General features: G+C 45.4%; 1 protein-coding gene across 2 annotated transcripts in view; it reads left to right on the plus strand.

The window, feature by feature from the left end:
- RBM20 (RNA binding motif protein 20) overlaps window positions 1-20,957 on the plus strand; it is a 179,004-nt gene that overhangs the window by 102,167 nt on the left and 55,880 nt on the right. Inside the window, exon 1 of one of the 2 annotated variants that reach the window (XM_059661360.1) lies at window positions 9,216-9,437. The exons of the other annotated variant lie outside the window; for it this stretch is intronic. Coding sequence (XP_059517343.1) covers window positions 9,355-9,437 — 83 coding nt within the window. The 5' untranslated portion in view covers window positions 9,216-9,354. Of the gene's footprint in view, window positions 1-9,215; window positions 9,438-20,957 lie in introns of those variants that run through there. 2 annotated transcript variants of the gene reach the window in all.

Genomic DNA, 20,957 nt, shown 5'->3' on the forward strand with positions numbered 1-20,957 from the left:
ATGCACCAAGAGATCGCCAGTTGGATTCCTGGTCAGGGCACATGCCTGGGTTGCAGGCTCTATCCCCAGTAGGGGGCGTGCTTGATGTTTCTCTTTCTCTCGCCCTCTGTTCCTCCCTCCCTTCCTCTCTCTCTCTCAAATCAGTACACACACACACACACACACACACACACACACACACACACATTAGAAAGCATGTTCGTTTCCTCACATCTTCTGCAGCATACCTTAGAGCAGCGTCACCAACCTTTTGGATCTCACGGACCACCAGCGGTCCGCAGACCACCAGTTGTCAACCACTGCCTTAGCGGATATGCTGCAGCAGTGTCTCCAAACTGCCCCTCTCTTTCCTGGCAAGATGTCAGGTTGTTAGCCTCCAGCTCCACAGCTTCCTTGACAATGGGGATTCCTTCCTAGGTTCATTCTGAGCACAGATTCTGCCTGTTCTTATTTTTGCTTTCTATTGGTTTGCTATTTTCCATTCATTTATTTGTGCTATTTCTCCAGCCCTGCTCTCTGGCTGCTTTGCTGAGTTGTTTGATCCCAAACAAGGGTGACTTCTGTGCTCAGCTTGTTATGAAAGTTCAGTAAAATGTGACACGGGGTACGTTCCCACTTTTGTATCTTTATATTCCTCTGGTGTTTGGCCGGGGGTGGGGGGATGTCATGTTTTCCTGCATATAATACTCTTGTCATTTGAGTTTTAATTGCAATTAATAATAAAACTAAGTTGTAGTAGACTGGTTCCTCCTCCTTCCCCTCCTCCCCCTCTTTCACAGGGGGCATCAGAAAGCACTCATATATGCAGAGTATTAAAATACCAACTCCTTAAACTTAGGTGAGACCGCATCCTATCACTTGCTTTTGTGTATGCATGTGGAGGAAAATGAGTCTGTGGTAGAGGGTGTCTAACACCACGTTAGAGGGTATTTTGATCATTTACAAAAGCAGAGAAGGAAGGCTGAGTGCAAGTGCTGGGCACAGCACTGTTGACCGGCTGATAGAGGTGATAAAGGCAACTAAAGTTCTTAGAGGAAAAACAGGACAAAGTTGGGTGTCAGCTACTCTGCTCCTATTTGGGCACTCCCACACACAGCCTCTCCGGGTGCTCTTGATGGGGCCCACACTTGGACATTATCTTGGTTCATGGAAAGATAAACTGCAGCTGCCTTGGGTGGCTGGTGCCCTGTGATCTCCAACTTATGGGTAGACCCCACTGTGAGTCATGTACTCCACAATATTGACTGAGCTCCTGCTTATGCCTGGTCATTGGGCAATGTCCTAGGCATTGGACATGGAGCAGACAAGATCCTGTTCTCATGAGTTTATATTCCAGGGGAGGGACAGGCAATAGAGCATGAAATAAACAAGGTAATTTCAGATACGATAAAGGTAGGACAAAGGGACAGAGAATGACCTTGTGTCCTGCTTTAGATGCCTGAAGCAACGATGACCAGTAGAACTTTCCGGATGCTGGAGATGTTACCTACTGTGCTGTCCAGTATGGTAAAAACGGCCGGTACGACTGAGGGGCCGAGTTTCAAATGTTATTTAATATTAACTTCAATTTAAATAGCTCCATGTGGTCCACAGCTACCTATGGGTCAGTGCAGAGCTAGAGGAAGGACTTTTAGGCTGAGGACAGAGACTATGCAAAGGTCCTGAGGATATGGTCACCCTGGGAACCCAGCGTGGGATCTCTGTCTGGAGACTGTGCCTGGTCTTTATAGAGCAAATCCGAAAATCTTAAAAATGCTTCCTGCCTCTGTTCTGTGGCCCCTGGAGAACCTACAGAGGAACGAGAGTTAACCAGAAGGGAATTGAAAACCCCTGCCCAACAAAGAACCCGTTTCCTTTCCTGGGAAGGGCTCGTTCCCACACCGTCTGACTCACAGCTGGCTTCCCCTGCGCAGGGCGCTGCGGGCCTGTGTGCAGAATGTCCCCCTGAAGCGGGCGGAGCTGGTTCATTCGGGGAGCAAATCCTGTCTTTGTTCTTGGAAACATCTTCCTGGAACAAGACGCCCGAGCCTCCACCATTGCTTTCTCAGGGGGCCTCGAGGCAAATACTTCTTCCTGCCGTGCATTTAGCCCGGGGCCCGAGACCTCTTCTTTCCTGGCTAACTCTTCTGGCCCACGCTGACGATGGCAGAGATGGCCCTGGTTAGAAAGAGAAACTGGGGTTTAGAGATCGTTTCACTGTGAGTTGCCGCTTACGTGGAAAGAGTTAGGAAAGAAAAGAGGAGAAGGGAGGAGAGGAGCGAAGAAGAAAGTTTCCAGGAGCGTTTCCAGCGGCTTTCTCACAAGCCACACGTGCTCTGGGAGCGCTTAGGCCGTGCAAGGCCACTGTCCGTCTTGGCCAAGAAGCGGGCTATCCCAAGCAGCCAGCGGCTGATCCCAGCACAGCAGGGGAGGGAGTGGCCGTGGCAGCGACCAGCCCTGTCCATCCAGTGCCGGTGGCGATTCAGCTCCAGCAAGATTCCCAGCTGAAAACAGACAGGCGGCGGCCTCTCCTGGCTCCGTGTGCTGAAGATTAGAGAGAGGAGGCCCCGCCACACAGTCTGATCCTGGGCAAGCCTGGATTAGTCATTGGTTACCACTCTCTTGGCACTTGCATCCTCCAAAGAAAACACAATAAACTAGCACCCCCCACCGCCCCAAAATATACAGAACTGAGCCAAAGGGTCTCAATGGTAAAATCAGAGACCACAGCCCCAAACCCACTTCCGGGGCCTGAGCGGTGACTCTGCCTTTTCCCCTGGGTCCTGCCTCAGTGTCTGCAGTTGACTCAGAGCTCCTCCTCCCCTCCCCCAGACCAGCAGCGGTTTGGGGTGGACAGGCAAGGGGAAAGCGTAGAGGCTGTTGACTTCGAACTGTGGCAGGTACAAACACAGTCTTGATGCTGATGATCTTTTTGTTGTTGTTAATCCTCACGCGAGGATATTTTTCCATTGATCTTTTAGAGAGAATGGAAGAGAGAGGGAAAGACAGAGAGAAACATCAAAGTGAAACACATCGATTGGTTGCCTCCTGCATGCTGGGGAGGAGCCTGCAACCAAGTTACGTGCCCCTGACCGGAATTGAACCTGGGACCCCTTGGTCCTCAGGCCGACGCTCTATCCACTGAGCCACAACAGCTGGGGCGATGCTGATGATCTTGATTTCTCTGCTGAGAAGCCTGTGGTCATAAAATGAACCGTTGTTCACCCCTGATCCACATGCCGGCTGTTCCGCCCGCCGTGTGCAGGGTGCCTTGCTAGAATGCAAGGTGAAAACCCATAGGAATCGTGTGCGCTGGTCTCCATGGGAAAGCGAGCGTGGCCACGCCTTCTGAGGGTGCCTCCGTTCTCCATCTGCTTTGTGTGTGCATCTCCAGGAGAGAGGTGCCTGCTCTGGGAAAGAGGCTGTTGGGCAGCTTTATCGGAAGGTCCTTCTAAGCTGGGGTGGGGCTGGGGGCAGTATTAGTCCAATTGAATTCATTTGTCTCTAAAAAATTACTCTTTTTTTTTCACTGAAAAATAAGCATGCTTCCTAGAGAAAAGTTGGGACATTTATGAAAGGAGAAAAATAATGACCTAAGATTCTACCATCTAAACACAGCGGCCCCTGTTAACATTTTGGTGTGTTCTCCAATAGTATTTTTTTTTTTTTTTTTTACCACCTAAGGTTTATTTTGCCTTGTACATGTTTGTAACTATACACAAGGTGTCCCCAAAAAACATATACAGCTGATTCTATTACCTTTTGAAAATGAAATGTATTTTAATAAACACTGCCTTTATAATGATTCAAAGTGTGTATACATTTTTGGGGGACACGCTGTGTATAATATGTGATTTTGGGCACTGGTTTTTAATTTAACATTAAATAGCAAGTGGATTGTAAGCATCACTCTGGATGGCCATGTGGTAATGCCCTTAAGTTCCTATGTACTTGGCACTTGGGTATTTTGAGCCCCAAGAACTCAGTGTAATTAACCATCACACAGTGAGTTGGTGATGAGGCCAGACACAGCGGAGTGTTCCTTACGCTCACTGGTCCTGAGCCTTTCCCAGCCTGCATCCCTCACACATGGGCTGCATACCCCCTGCCAGTGTATCACCCCTCCCCCACCTTCCACTGAGGATCGCTACGCCACCAGCTTTGGGACAGCTTCCCAGGAATGGAGGCCAGGTTGTTCCCTTCCATCGTGTCACTTCAAGAAACTCAGTGTCATAATAAATAACAGCGTCTGTTTGGGCCTGCTTCTCCCAAACCAAGTGCCACCCCCAAGTTCCCATCGCCTGGTGTCCATGCCAGCTCTGTGCAGGAGAAGGGATTAGCCAGGGGAAACAGGGGCAGGCTTGATGGCGAGCAGGTGGCCTTGGGCTGTGCTGCTCTGGGAACTGCTGTTGTCGGGTGGATGAGGAACGTGGCTCCCACTCCCTCCTCTCTCCCCCTCAGAGTTCTTCCCTCCCATTTGGGACTGGCTTCCTGGGCATGTGTGCACACAGAGCCTCTGCTTAGGAGGGTCCTGTGCTCAGTTTAATGCTCTGCTCTTGCCATCTTGAAATTCTTAATGATTTTTAAATTTTTTACAACCCTGCGTTTTCCTTTCGCACGGGGCCCCACAAATTAGCCGGCCTGATTCCCCGTGGAACACACTGTACCTGCAGCACTCACCTTGTTACTCTTTTACTTACATGGTGACTCACCCTGCACCCCGGGAGGTGTTTTAGTAGAACAACAAGGTCTTTGGAATCAAACAGACTTTGTTTCAAAGGACCACCTACTGACTTTGGGACTTGGGATAACTGATCCAGTCGTTTGGAGCCTCAGGGTTCTCATCTGTGAAGTGGGAATAGTGATCTTAATCTTTTAAGACTTGTGAAGATTAAGAGAATGTATGAAAGGGTAGCATATACAAGTGCCTTGTGTATCCACACTCAATATTACCTTATGGTCCTCCTTCCCTCCTTGCCTGGCACTGTATACAGTAGGTGCTCAACATGTGCTTATTTTTTCATTTTATTGATTTTTTTTACAGAGAGGAAGGGAGAAGGATTGAGAGTTAGAAACATCGATCAGCTGCCTCCTGCACAACCCCTACTGGGGATGTGCCCGCAACCAAGGTACATGCCCTTGACCGGAATCGAACCTGGGACCCTTCAGTCTGCAGGCTGATGCTCTATCCACTGAGCCAAACAGGTTAGGGCTCAACATGTGCTTATTATTTTTCAGTTTGTAATGGTTACTTGTGCCTCTTCATTTCCAAGTGGGGCCAGGGTGTGTGTCCTAATCTCTAAGTAAGAGTGAGTACCAGGCCATCAGAGGGGTTCATTCTAGGTACTGACTTTTCTTCTGGGAATCATACTCCAGACCATGTATCAGGACACCTTTTTCTTAATAATTAAGTTCACCACCCGTGTGTCACTCTATGGAGCTCACGATAGCACATCCTCACCAGTGCTGACTACACCAGGCACTGGGCTGTTAGACACATCTCTTATACCATAATTCTAAAGGTAGGCATGGTCTTTACCCCATTTCGTGTGGCTGATTGCAGCTGTCTGGCTTCAGGGCCTGTGTTCTTAACCACTACATACTTCCTTTTTGGGGGTAAGCGAGAGCTGAGCCTTAGATATGGGTTTGGGAAGTCCTGGTCAGTGTGGCTCGATTGGAGTATCATCCTGTTCACCAAAAGGCTGCAGGCTCATTTCCCAGTTCGGGCATGAGTGGAAGACAACCAATGGATGTTCCCTCTCACATCGATGTTTCTCTCTCACTCTCTCTCTCCCCCATTACTCACTCTGTAAAAATCAATGTGTATCCTCTGGTGAGGATTAAAAAAAAAAAGAAAAAAGATATGGGTTTGGGAAAATGAGTGTGGAGGAGCACTTTTTAGTAAACTATTATCTTAAAATATATTTCACCTCCCCCCCCCCCCTTTCCTTTAGCAGTTATCTTGTTCTATGTATCTGCAGTATGGGTCTGTTCTGTTGTGTGTGTTTTTTCTTTTAGATTCCACATATAAGTGAAATTATATAGTATTTGCCTTTCTCTTTCTGACAATGTATTATTAAATCGGTTTGCTAATATTTTGTTGAGCATTTTTACATCTGTGTTCATCAAGGATATTGGCCTACAATTTCTTATTCTGTGATGTCTTTGTTTTGTTTTGGTGTTAGGGTAATGCTGGCTTCTAGAATGAGTTTGGAAACATTCCTTCCTTGTCAGTATTTTTTGGAATAGTTTAGGAAGGATAGTTATTAGTTTTTCTTTAAATGTTTGCTAGATTCCACCTGTGAAGCTGTCTGGTCCTGAACTTTTTCTTTTTATTTTTTTGCAGAGTTTTTATTTTTTATTTTTTATTACTGCTTCAATATTGCTAGTAATCAGTCTGTTTAGATTTTCTATTTCTTCCTGGTTGAGTGTTAGAAGGTTGTTTGCTTTTAGAAATCTACTCATTTCTTCAGTGTTGTCCTAATTTGTTGGCATATAATTATTCATGGTATTCTTTAACAATTCTTTGTGTTTCTGTGGTGTTGGTTGTAACTTCTCTTTCATTTATGATTTTACTTATTGGGCTCTTTCTTTTTTTCTTAACATTTGGCTAAAAGTTTATCAACTTTGTTTATCTTTTCAAAGAACCAGCTCATAGTTTCATTGACCTTTTCTATTTTAATCTCTATTGTGTTCATTTCTGTTCTGATAATTATTATTTCATTCTTTCTGTTTACTTTGGGTTTTGTTTGTTTTTCATTTTGTGGTTCCTTTGGGTGTAAAGTTAGACTGTTTATTTGGGATTTTTCTGTATAGCAATAAACTTTCCTCTTAGAACTGCTTTTGCCAACTTCCATATATTTTAGAAAGTTGTTTGTTCATTTTTATTTGTCTCTAGGTAGTTTTTAATTGTCTGCTTGAGTTCCTCTTTGACTCATTGGTTGTTAAGTAGCATGTTGTTTAGTTTCTACATATTTGTGTTTTTATTTCAGTTTTCTTTCTATAGTTGAGTTCTGGGTTCACACATTGTGGTCCTAAGAGATGTATTTCAATCTTAATGTATTTCAATCTTCTTGAATGTATTTATTTCTGAATGTGATCTATCCTGGAGAATGTTCCACGTGCATATGAAAAACACACACGTGTATTCTGCAGTTTGGGGATGAAATGTTCTATAAATATCTACTCAGTAGACTGTTATCCTAAGCAAGTTCTGAGCATAATGAAATAAGACAGAGCGTGAAGAAGAGCAAAATGTACCATCCATGATTGGAGCTCCACCGTGTGCCTTGGGGAACCTAGTAGATCATGGGAGGGGCCCACGGCCTGAGCAGAAATGCCGCTGCGGCCAGGTTGGCTGGTTCCCGTAGGCCAGCCTCTGGGACTGGCGCCTTTAGGTGTCTGTGACTGCGTCATGGGCCGAGAGCCAGGTGAGCCTGGGGCAGCCTGTGGGCTGTGACTAAATTAGGAAGAAAGAGTCCTTGGGCTCTCTGGGGAGCATGCTGGGCAGTGGGCCTCTGGTGGAAAGCTGGACGCGGGCGATTAGGCAGACACGACTGGCTTTCACCTCAACTTTCCAGTGGTCTGCGGGAACATCACACACTGAGTCCCAGCAGGAGAGGAGCCTCCCTGATACCAGGGGGCATACCCCCGCCCCACCTCCAAGCATGTGTGTAAAATAGGAGAACCCAGTGAGCTCTAATCCCGAGTCTTTTATCATCTATTCTGGGGAGGCTGTCCCTTGTAAAAACCAGAACCTCCTGGGTAATTTTGAGAGGGGATTATGGTGGAGACTGGGCATCACAGATGAACATCAGACCTCCAGACAGGACGGGCTGGGTGGTGGCTGCTTCACGTGACCTGTGGACAGCAGGTTTTTATTTAGAAAAATCACGTGAAGGTTTCGTTTGGGGTGATTGTGTTGTCAGGGTTATAGGGTAAGATTTGGGGAGAAGAAGAGGACAGATTAGCAGGCGAGTGGTGGCTCCTGGGAGAAAACTGATCAGGCTCCTAAGTAATTAAACCGTAAATCAGGTCACACTCATCCCTGGGCCTCTGTGAGGAATTCAGTCATTCCTCATCGTGAGGGCTGCTCAGTTTTGTTTTTCTTCCTTTCTTCTTTTTTTGCGGGTATCATATTTTCTGCGAGACTTGTGGAAGGGCTTAGTTTCTCAACTGTCGCACTGTTGATATCTTGGGCTGGGTAATTCTTGTTTGTGGGCTCTGTACGGAGCATTGCAGGATTTTAGCAGCAACCCTGACCTCTGCCCAGTAAATGCCAGTAGGAACCTCCAGTTCTGACCAACAAAATGTCTCCATCATTCCCTGAGGTGGGGGGGATCACCCCCAGTTAAGAGCCCCTGCTTAGCGCAGAAGACAGTCCACTTTTCCTGCTGAAAAGTAGTGTAGTTACTGCTGGGCAGGTGAAGTGATGGGCTGCCTCACTCCATCTCCTGCTGCTCCGCACACAGAAAAAAAGAAAGGGGCACCTGTGCAGGAGGTTTGCTGGTTGGGAGTCAGTTTGTCAGTTAGGGTTGGGGTCTGATGTGGCTACATCCCTAAAGGTCTTTTGGGGGACCTGCAGGACCAAACTGTCACACGTGAAAACCCAGAATAAAAAACAAACAAGTGCCCAGCCCAGCCGGCATGGCTCAGTGGTTGAGCATTGACCTATGAACCAGGAGGTCACGGTTCAATTCCAAGGTCAGGGCACATACCTGGGTTGTGGGCTCGATCCCCAGTGTGGGGCGTGCAGGAGGCAGCCGATCAGTGATTCTCATCATTGATGTTTCTATCTCTCTCTCCCTCTCTGAAATCAGTAAAATAAATATTTTATATCTATCTATCTATCTATCTATCTCTATCTCTATCTCTATCTCTATCTCTATCTCTATCTCTATCTCTATCTCTATCTCTATCTCTATCTATCAAGCAAGGAATCAAACAAACAAACTGCCATCACTACCACCACTAACAAAAAGTAGGAAATAAACCAGAACCGGGAGGCTTTGGGATTTTATTAAAAATGGCCACATGATTAGCCCACGTGCTCCCCCTGCAGAAGCATTCTGAAAAGCTGGCCTGGGTGTTGATATGTGAAGAGGCTGAGAACATGTGGCGTAAACATGGACTGATATTGTTTGCCATTTACACGCGGCGTGTGTAATGCGGCAGGAATGGCTCCCGGTGGCATGTGACTCCCCTTCCAGATGGGTATGCAGGGCACTGGGGCTGCTCTTTTTCTCTCTCTCTCTCCCTCGCCTTCATTCCCCCTCCGGTGCCCCTTTCCAGACTCCTGAGGGTTTAAGTGGAGGCCCGTCATGATTGGCACGCAGAGAGCCGGTAGGATGTCATTGGAATTTTCTAGGGAGGCACATGCGCGACACCCAAAATGACTGCGAGCTTCGGTGGCCTCAGGTCAGCGCTCAATGCCAGGCTCCCTGGTCTTTTTCAGAAAGGTAAGGTTGCATGACGTCATCCTACCTTTCCCCAGCACAGGGGGGCGACCGGGGGGTTCCCTCTTTATTCTCTAGTCCAGGCAGCACTTCTGACCATGTTCTTGGCGCTAAGCATTTGTGCATGAGTGTGCGATTTATGTGTATCCCCACCCCCTCCCGTTTAAAAAAGGAATAACTGATTCCCAGGGTAGCATGTGACTTCAGATAGCTCCCCATGACCCCCGTGGAATCCGCGATCCCAATGTCGGGATCTCTACATGTTTCTTTTACTCCAGTTACTGAACTCTTTTTTTTAAAGAAAAGTCGGGCGGCCGCAGGAAAACAGATTGCATGATCCCTGGGTCTGAGGGAAGGGAAGGGGACGTTTTCGGAATCCTGAAGTCTTGTGAACAGTAAGAGGGGGGGTCTCTTAAGATTGAGGCGCTTTGTGTTCGTGGCTGGAATGTGTCAATGATGGGAAGTGAATGTCAAGGCGCTCGCAGTGTTTCCTATCTTGAGTGCAGAGGCAGAGCCGTGAACCGGGCGGGGAGTGCCCTGTTAGCATTCACGAGCCGGGATATTTTGCTCAGAAATGCCTGAAAATTGCTTCTGAGCGCTGCTGGAGGAGCCGTGATCCGCATTTCAGCAACAATTAGATATCTTTAGATAAAGTTCAATTTCAAAACAAAACTATTTCCAAGTCCCCAAGCAAGCAAGAAAGCGTATAAACGCCTGTTGCGAGGTTCAGGGGACGTATTTGGACTTGGATGTGATGACCCGTTAGCAGGCTCGGCACAACCAAGCCGACTCACCTCGTTTCTTTAACCGCGGCAATTAAAAGTCGCTTGGACACCTTTGGGAGAGGAATCCTGGTTTTCTGCTTGCAAGTGTGTCCAAGCAAACCCACACGCATACACTTGTAAAATGGTGTGTCTGCTATATTTTCCATCAGGAGGATTTTTTAACCTTAAAAAAAAAAATCCATTAAAAAAATCCATGATGTCGCTTTGCCATTGGTTTCTGCCTTATGTGCGTTCGAATCTCCTTTTATTTTCTGTGCCAGAAAACTGAAAGGGAGAGAGTTAATATTTTCACACACTCGTTCCCTCCCCCACATGCATAGCCTAACAGCTGCCACATATGATTTTGTGGAATTTGATATTTCAGACGAAATGACTTCCTTATTTTTCAGAGTAATATAATAATCAATTTCCCCACAGAGCCCTGTGGACATGTCAGGCCTGGGCCGCCCCTAATTAGCAATGGATGGGGAAGCCGAGGAAAGTACCCGAGAGCAGGTTTGAGTGAAAAGTCAGCTTGAACCCTTCTTTCTTGCCCCAGCCTGCTTGGATCTGAACCACAGTCGAGTTTATGGTGGATCTGACAGAAATATCTAGAATGGCACATGCAGGTGTGACCTCAGGGCCTGCCCCTCTGGCCGTTGCTGCTTTCCTGTCCTCTCCTCTCTGCGGTAACTTTCCTACGGTCACGCCACGGCTTTGTAAAATCGAGGCAGGAGCCAGAAGTAACCCGCATGTAATGTTCCCTGCCTCAGGTGGCACCTGTGTTTTGTTGGCTGTCGTCAGAAAGGTATGTCTTCTTAGGCACCAGAAACTTCCACCCACTTTGGGGGAAATGGAAGCTTTCTCAAATAAATAGTTTCATGGTCTGTTTATAAAGTCCCAACCTCAAGGTTCTTGTGTACTCTAAGGAACTTACAAGAAGTAAACAGTGCCCATCTGCAGCACAAACACAGAGGCGTGCATACCTCGTATTTCACAGTGAGACACTTAGCATGTTCTGCTGAGGTCTGCCTTCTGTGTGCTTGGAGACAGTCATAAATTCAAGGGAGTCAAACAAGTATTTTGTTCAGTGCTTCTGATCTGCCTGGCACTGAGCCAGGAAGCCACTCGGGAATTTCAAAGGTTTTTAGGATGTGGGTGATGTCTTCACGGTGCTTCTAATTTAGAAGGTACGAGAGTCACGCCTGAGCAAACCTCACCTGGCTCTCTGTGGTAGAAACTGTACGCACACTCGGGGAGAAGTCTTGCCACGAAAAGTATGTGTTGAACTGGGCGGATGATGCGTCAACATCGCTTAGAAATAGTTGATTGTCCACTGTGTCTGTGACCCGTTGTGGGCGAGTAAAAACGTCAGTGTTTATTCTTCACTATAATTTAAGACAAATGGCCATGCCGTTAGTAATGACAGAAATGGCTTGTGGGGCTTAAAGTAATGAAGAACAGATTGATTTTATTCCTTTATAGATTGGTGAGTCTCAGACTAAACTTTACAATAATCCGGGAGAGCTAGTATTAAAAACCCCAGTGCCTGAGGTGAATTAAAATCTCTGGAGATGTGGCCCAAGCATCCATTTTTTTTTTTTTAAAAAAAACACCCCAAGTAATTGCAGGGCCATCGAGTTTGTAATCTAATGATAGAGATGACTTTATTTGCAGATGTTCTAGTCTATGGTGAATTTGGATTTTTTTCATAATCATGATGTCGCTCGACTGAAGAATTTTGGGCATTCTGGAATCTGACCCTTCTGTTCTCTGCGTTAGTGAACGCAGTGTGAATGGAGTTATGCTTTTCTCCCACTCAGCAAACCTGATAACATGATGCTGAGCGATCAATTAACTAAGTTATCTGAGGTTTTGTGAACTTAAGTGTTTTTGATCATAGGAGACCAAATGTTGAACATGGCAATTGAGTCTTTTTAAAAAAATTTTGTTGATTTGAGAGAGACATCAATTTGTTGTTCCACTTATTTATGCATTCATTTGTCAATTCTGGTATGCGCCCTGACTGGGGATCGAACCTGGCACCTTGGCATACTGGGACAATATTCTAACCAACTGAGCTACCCGGCCAAGGTAGCGATTGAGTCTTTTTTAAAGAAAGGTAGGTATAAGAGTGATCATGTGTACCCCCTGAAGTTATTTTTGCAGTGTTTAAAACCCCCATGGAAAAAGAAAGCCCCTTCTTGTTTTTTGGTGCCTAAAGAAACATACCTAATGAGGCACTTCGGCTATTTCTTTCCCTAAATCTTCATGGATAGGGTTAAGAGAGCTTATCTTTGTGCTGAGCGGCCTGCCCACTCGATCAGGGATAGAAGAAATTAAATTAGTTCATGCTGGCTGGCTTATTGAAGGCAGAGGTGGCTCATTAAATATATAATAGTTAACAAATTTCTTATAACTCACCATAGATTCTTAAAGTTGGAAAGTAGGTTCAGTGGCTCTCAAAGGGCAGCGTCAGTATCACCTGGACATGTTAGAAATGCAAATTCTGAGGCCTCAACTCAGACCTCCTGAGGAAGAAGCGGGGAGTGAGTCCAGCATCTGTGTTTTAAGGTGCTCTCTGGATGCCCACCGAAGTTGAAAAATCACTGCTCTGGCAGCAACTTGTCATTTTACAGACAGGTCTGCTAACTGGAGGTTAAGTGCCTATCTCTTAAGTCACCCAGGACTAGAGGAGTAGTAGAGACTAGAACTCAGATCGCTCAGTGTAAAATCTATCTCTGCACCGTGGCCAGATCACCCTAACTTTTCCATGAGTCATAAATAACAGCTTTAGGGAAACGCCCACCATCCTAAAATCATAAGGCATAAAGGAACCTTAAATGTCTCATCTGACCCTCCCATTTTACAGATGAGAAAACTAAGTTCTACAAGGTAAAGTGAGTACAATAAGATGTAGAGTATTGGTGGTAGAGCCTGGTTAAGAAGTGGGTCTACTTACAACCCAAACAGTGGCTCCCCCAACCCCCAAGGTCCCCCACACCCTCCACTGCCTCTTCACTTTCATATGGACTCCATTTAGCTTAAACCATTTTGGTTAAAATGTCCAGGTTAACAGTCAGGCAACTCTAGGAAAAGACCAGCTATTTTAATTGAGAATTTTAATTCTTTAAAATTAATCTAAAACTATATTTTTGATTTAAAATTGGCTTTTAAATCAAATGAATTTATAACACTTATAGAAAAATCTCAGTGTTATAAATGACTAAAAAGAAAGTTTAGAGAACATAGGGACCATTCATTCTTGAGCATATGTTTCATCTCAGAATCGTGTGGATTAGACACTTATATCTCCTCAGATCACACACTGAAATTACATTTTCTTCAGATTTAGTTAAAAGGAGAACTGTGGCAACAAGTCTGTTTGTTGAATATTTTAGGATTTTATATTTGATGTGGTTGGTGGTATTTACATAACATCAACAGTGTTCAAAGACTGAATCTAATCCACATTCGCTGCAGAACTTCATCTTCAAAGCCTTGAGCAGCACACACGGACCATTTGCTCCAGAAAACAGATTGAGAATGTGATACACAACTACTGTCTCACACACATACACATGGATCAGGTGTGTACATGCATAGAAATGCTTATAGGTTCTACACACCTACCATGTGCCAGGCACTGTGACATGAAACGGGACATACAATTCCTGCCTTCAAAATGGTGATGGGGCAGTGAGGAAGTGAGATGAGTGACTGGATACACAATTATGATAGAGGGTGGTAGGAGTTAGAAGAAAATGTAATTGAGGCTAATGGCACAGCAGAGCATTATGGAGGATCATAGAAGGGGCACCAGCACATACTTGATGGAGGTAGGAGCCAGGGAAGTCTGCCTGGAAGAGGTGACATCCAACTACATGTTGAAGGATAGTTACCTGCGTGAGGAGGAGAAGGGAGGAGATTGTCCTGGAGAAGGACCTGTATGTGCAAAGGTGTTGATATTTGCATATACTGCCCTTCACAGGGGAAGTATTGGCCTGTAACCATGAATGTTTGGCTTCTTAGAGAAAGTTGTGCAGCAGTTTTAAAATATGTATTTCAGACAGCTTGTTTCTCCATCTCAGAAGGCTCCCATGTTCCCCAGAAAAGTTTGTCTGTTGTGAGGTCACCGTATGTTATGTGACTGAGACAGGGAAAGATCTCTTCTAACCATAGAAGTCAAACCAACTTCCTGGATTTTAGCCTGCATAAAACCAGTGGAATTCTACCCAACATGAATTTCCTGAAGAAGGGTGTGTCGGACAAACTAACTCCAGCCCCGAATGGATTCGAGCTGCTTTTTACTGTGAAAGACTGGGCCTGTCTCTGGAATGCTTTTGCAGAGGAGAGAGTCTCATAACGAGGCACTTTTGGTATTTCTTCCCCGAAATCTTCATGGATAGAGTTAAGAGAGCTTCTCCTTGTGCTGACGAGCCTGCCCAAGTGATCAGGGATAGAAGAAATTAAATTAGTTCATGCTGGCTGGCCAGCAACACATACATCTGAACCTAGCCATATACTAGTATATGAAATAATGTTTTCTTTAGAAGCATTCCCAGGAGCTTGAAATAAATTTAATTTTTGACTGATAATAATAATTATTCAATATTATTCAATAATAATTATTATCATTATCAACCATCATCATGCTTTGCAGAGCATCTGCCCGCCATGTTAGATGTTTAGAACAACTACGGGGGCAGATGTTATTATCTCCATTTGACAGATAAGGAAATTAAACCTTAGAGTCATCAGACTTCAAAGGTGGATCAGATCTTGGCGATCCTTTTATATACAGCTTTCTCATTTTACAAAAAAAAAGGGGGGGGGGGATGGGTTGACTGACCTGCATTCGCACAGGGAGTGAATAGTGGCTGTAGGACCAGGCCTGGGTCTCCTGATTTCTAACTAGCTCACTAATTTTTTGCTCCGTCACACTGCCTTCGATATTCAATGGTTAAGGGAAACTTAGAATATGCATTTGTTTCTTTAGGAGAAATATTGTTGAAACCATTCCTACCTGCTCTTTTATGAAACATGCATGTATAAAAGTCTCTTACTTTTATACTTTTTCTGTATATAGATAGATACAAATAGACAGATATATACATATATACAAACACACCACACCCAGATGACACTGGGAAGATGGAGGTGGAATTGGACCAGGCAGAGGCCCAAAGGGAACTTTAACTTTATTTGAATAATTATTTATATTTTTATTAAAAATATCGGAGGCAGCCCAGCTGGCGTGGTTCATAGGTTGAGCATTAACCTATGAACCAGGAGGTCATGGTTTGATTCCTGGTCAGGGCATATGCCTGGGTTTTGGGCTCCATTCCCAGTGTGGGGTGTGCAGGAGGCAGCCAGTCAGTGATTCTCTTTTATCATTGATGTTTCTCTCTCTCTCTTCTTCTCCCTTCCTCTCTGAAATCAATAAAAATATATTTTACAAAAAAAAAATCTGAGGCAAAATGATCCTAACTGTAGCATTTATTAATTTGGGATCATGGGTAATGAGTTCATAAGTATATGTTATATTCTTCATATTTTTGTAGTTAAAAAAACAAAACACATATGAGCATTAAAAACAATTACTCCTTATAATACCATCATTTTATAAAACAAAGGATATTTTAAAGAAAAAAATGGTACAGAAGAAAAATCGACACAAAAAGTCCTAATCTATGGTTCTTGGTGGTAAGTTGACATTAATTCTCTCTTTGCTTTAAGTCTTTCCTATATGACACTAGCAGAATGTATATTATTTTCTTTGTATTTGCTGCATTGCCCATTCTGTTTTTCTCTTTATTATTGAGTTCAGAGAGGAAGGGAAAGAGAGAGAGGGAAACATCAATGATGAGAGAGAATCATTGATTGCTTGCCTCCTGCATGCCTCCTACTGGGAATTGAGTCTGAAACTCGGGCATGCGCCCTGACTGGGAATTGAACCATGACCTCCTGGTTCATAGGTCAAAGCTCAACCGCTGAACCACATTAACTGAGCTATTCATTCTGTTTTGTACATTTTGAGCCCTTCTCATATCGTCAGCAGGAAGGCAAGTCCTCTCTTGTCAGTTATGAAACTGCAAGCTGCCCCTTTGTGAATATAGGTCTCTTGGCTCTGAGAATCTTATTCTGCCTGATGAAAGTGGTTCAGAGTATAAGGGACCACCAGAGTACAATGGTGATTTGATATCAAATGTGTTATTTAAAATCATGCCCTGGATGTGTTAACTAAACTTACTGTGGTAATCATTTCACAATATGCACATATATCAAATCATTACATTGTACACCTTAAATGTATACGATGTTATATGTCAATTATAGCTCCATAAAGCTGGAAAAAAATTCAAAACCACTGTGACAAGCTGGGAGAAAAAAACACAGAATAAAGGAAAAAGCTTCATAATTTAGTACCTTTGAACAAACCCAAAACAAAACAAAACAAATCACACCCATGGAAGTAGGGCCAGGAATGTGGCTTCAGAAGCTCCTTTAATGAACCCATAAAGAGGGCAGAACATTGGTCTTACAGTCAAAAGACCCTCGTTCAAATCCTTTATTCACTGGATGCCCTCGGGTGGTTCATCCGACCTTTCTTGGTCTCAGTCTTCTTAATATAAACTAGAAATGGTCGTATCTGACAAAGGTACCCATATGGTTGTCCAGGTGATCAGAGAGCTAATGAGGTGAAAACACTTATTAACACTCCAACTGAAAGACATGAAACAAAAGAGAGGTGATGAGATTACCATGCTGTTATGAATCACTCCAAGAGGTGTCATGGTGATATGAATCATCATATGGTAATATCACAGCTGAAGCCCAAATGTGAGCTAACACCAGCATTGACCCAGTAATCTCAATTAGTCACAGGGGCCTAGCTAGTGATAATCCATAGCCCTATTGTTACCAAGAAGACAGCACTAACCAGAAAGTATGCAATTTCACTCTGCAAGGAGAAAATTTGCTGATGAACATTGATGGGGGGTGGCCCACCGTAGTAGCTCCATGAGCCCCAGGAATGAGGAGAGTTGGGTTCCAGGCCCTCCTCCTCTCCTCTGTCTAGAGTTGTGACTTGGTTTGATTCACATATTATGTCTACTTCATTGGGCTTCTCTTTTTTTTCCTCCGTAAATAGAGTGGGTTAAACTAAATGGTCTCTAAGGCCTCTTCTTGATCTCACATTTGTGATTATGAGCTAGAGTTTACACTTTAGCCCCAATAGTACTGTAGTATCATCATTGTCCTCTTGTACCCTGGCATTTAGGGACTGTTCCCTGCGGGTCGCGTCGAGTCCTGACCTCGAGTCTAAGAGGGTTAAGTAGAGTGGAGAACTTATGATGTGAAGTTCAGCTCCCAGGAGGCGACAGAAAGGGCAGGACTCAGCAAAGACTTGACCCTGATTGCACTTCATTTGATTTGGCCATGTTATGAAGGTGTGACCAAACCTGGAAAACACTCTCTGGCCAGGTTCTGAGCCCTCTCACCTGGATTATATTTTATGTTCTAACACATAATAAAAATGGCATGTCCATTGCTTGGCCTGGACAGGGTCCTGTGTTGAACTGGAAGTGAATTTAAATTCCTGATTGGTTATCTTGGAAGATCTTGTGCCCAGCCAGACCTTGAACCACGCTGGGCTGCGGTTCTTGGCTTTTGCTTCTGGCTGGCTGACCATCACAGGGGACATTCACACCATGGAACTTCGGCTGTGTCTTCATTATTCCACAGCCCTTTCAGTCTCCTGTTGACTACGTATCCCATTACCAAGCAACTCATACCTCTCTCTTCCCTCCAAGTCCCAGTCCCCAGCCTGCTCCCTCCTCTCTCAACAGATGTCCATCCTTGTTTTTTACTTCTCTTCTCTCCATATTCACATCTCCTTGTGTTTTCCGCCATCTCCCTCTGTCACTCGCCATCTGCTCTGATGATGACAGTGATGCCGATGATGGTGGTAGTGATAGTAGTGCTGATGGTAGTGATAAGGGTGAGAAGACAGTTGTAGTAGCAGTTGCTGCTGCGTTTGTTTAGTGAATGCTTACGGTGTGCTAGGAACTGTGTGGAACAATTTATTGCACCCTATCATTTAACTCGGAACAAGCCTATACCTTAGGTTTAGCCACCCCGGCTTTAGCCATGAGGACTCCGAGGCTCAGAGAGGCTAAGTATTTGCCCACAGTCCCCAGCTTACAAGTGGTGAAGTGGAATTCACACCCAAGTGGATGCTAACTCTGAAACCTGAGCTCCTTTCCATCCCCACTCCCCCATCCCCATCTGCAAGGTGTCTCAGTAGATTAGAAATTGCCCCCTTGAGAAGGTCAAGGCGTTATGTCCCCAGCTCACAAGAGCACCTGTGTGGCCAGGACTGGATCTCTGAATGTGCAAAATGTTGTTGCATATGCCCTGGCCAATGTTGCTAAGTGGTCAGTGTTGGCCTGTGTGCTGGAGAGTCACAAGTTCGATTCCTGGTCAAGGACATGTACCTGGCTTGCAGGGTTGATCCCTGCCCCTGGTTGGAGCGTGTGCGGGAGACAACCAATCGGTGTCCCTCTCACATCAATGTTTCTCTCTCGCGCTGAAACAATAAATAGGAAAAACATCCTCACTCCTTGAGTGAGGATTAAAAAGAATGTTGCTGCCTAGCCCACACCCCATGCATACCCTGGTCTTGTAACCACCATACGGGGCTCTTACTCTGCCCAGGGTGGAGGAGCATTCTGTTCCCCAACCTCCAGGAACCAGGTCTCTCTGGTCAGTGGACACTCACCAAAGTGATTGCCCCAGTTCCCCCTGCAGTGACCCCTTAGGTCCTCACAGTGGTTCCCTCTGCAGAAGAAGCTGGCGATGACAGACTATGCTTGAATCATCATGGGGCCATGGAGGAAAAACATCTGAATTTAATGCAGATGGTTCTAGTAGGTTGGCTTTCTTTTTACATTATTATTTTTATTAACAAATAAAGGAAATGCCTTGGTTTGTGTACAGAAAAGCCCAAGCAGGTCCAGGGCAAGTGTCTCAAGGTGTCCCTGTGAGGTCACCAGGGTTGGCTTGACTTTCAAGCAGGCTGTCCTTACGTGGTGGCTCAAATTCAACCAGCGTAGCAACCCAGGCATGACGGAGGGTGTCTCTCTCCTGATAACACCAACAAAATTTCAAGGAGTGTCCATCGCTGAGCCAGTCACGGTGGTCAGGGGGCTCTGTCACATGGGATGGGGATCACTATTCCCATTTTACAGATGAGAAAATTAAGTAACTTTCTCCCATCACATAACCAGTAACTGGCAGGTGGGAGCCCAGGTCTCGGGGCCACAGTTCACCACCCTGCTGCCTTTCACTAACAGCCGGTTCATCTTTGCATCTGCAGATGGATTACTGAGCCCAGGACATTTGCAAGTCTTTGTTCCTTTTGTTTTGTTTGTTACATCTCTCTGAACAGTCTGAGGCTTGTACCACTTCCTCCTGGGCCTTGCTGTTTTGTGCTTACCTCCGAAGGACTATCATCACTCTCTGTGTTGGTCTGTCTCCTCTTGGGAAGGTATCTCTTTCTCCATCACTGTGTCCCCACCATTTGGCAACTTGTGGGCTGAATGGACCAATTCATGAACGCCCGATGGAGTCTGTGCAGAGCAGAGGCCCCGGGTCCTGCCTGTGTCTTGGGTGCTCTGCCTTCCTTTCAGAATAGGATGAATCACATCACAAAATGCTGGCTGACTTTCCAGCACCCCGACTCACTGCCTCACTCCCTGTGCCCCCTCTACACACCCATCACTGCCTCCTGCTTGGGACTCGGAAGAAAATGTAGAAGAGCTTTGGGATGAATAATGAGCCTTGCCATGCGGGGACAGCTGTTGCGCTCTGCTGGTGGAGACAATATGTTGCACATCCTTTTGGCACTGTGGGATTAAACCATTAGAAACAGTTTTCATCTGGATGTTCTAAATCTCCCCGCATTATAGAGGCAACAATTTCTCCTTTATGTTATATTTTATGTTTAAAACCATGGAGAGAAGTTCTGTTTTAATTCAAAACAAAACAAGAAAACCTTTCTAAGTGAGCAGGCAACCAACGTTTTCAATGTAATGATGCACTGTGAATTCTTAGTGGCTCAGAAAGGAACCGCCAGCCCTGGAGGCAGTGAGCCCCGTGGAGGCCTGGGTGAATCAGAGAGGCTGTGCTGTGATGGGGGCCAGCCCTCCCGGTGGAGGCGTGGTGGCTTTTCCAGCTCTGCACAAGTAAGTAACTCTCTGTGTGCTCTCTGTCCTTCGAGGTTTGACTCTATGACAGCAAACCGAGCCACTGCACAGGTTTAGAAGACAGGATGGAGCAGGTGCATGGAACTTTGTCTCCCACCGGCTCCCCAGACACGCGACATCCCTACTGTCACCTCTGGAGCTTACAGGGGCTCAGAGGGGCTGAATCTTTGCATCTCCCCAGGGCTCAGCGAGTGCCTTGCATATCAAAGGTACTCAGTACTTCTCTGAACAGCGGGGAGGGCTACAGATACCTATGGGTGGAAATGATAAGTTGGCGATGAAATAGATAGTACTGGGCTTAGTTAAGGCTATTTTGTCAGGTGCTAAAAGCTGGTTTGAATGATCTGAGTTCTCATTAAGGTTGTACTGCTACCCAGCTGTGAGCAAGTCATTTTCTCTCTTTGTTCATGAAGGGGCTGGATGAGTCAATCCCTAAGGATCTGCGAGTCCAAGCTCTCCCGGATTCCCATTGCTTGGCTGGGTAGGAAAGT

The sequence above is a fragment of the Myotis daubentonii genome, chromosome 13, assembly GCF_963259705.1.
Source record: "Myotis daubentonii chromosome 13, mMyoDau2.1, whole genome shotgun sequence".
Classification (NCBI taxonomy): domain Eukaryota; kingdom Metazoa; phylum Chordata; class Mammalia; order Chiroptera; family Vespertilionidae; genus Myotis; species Myotis daubentonii.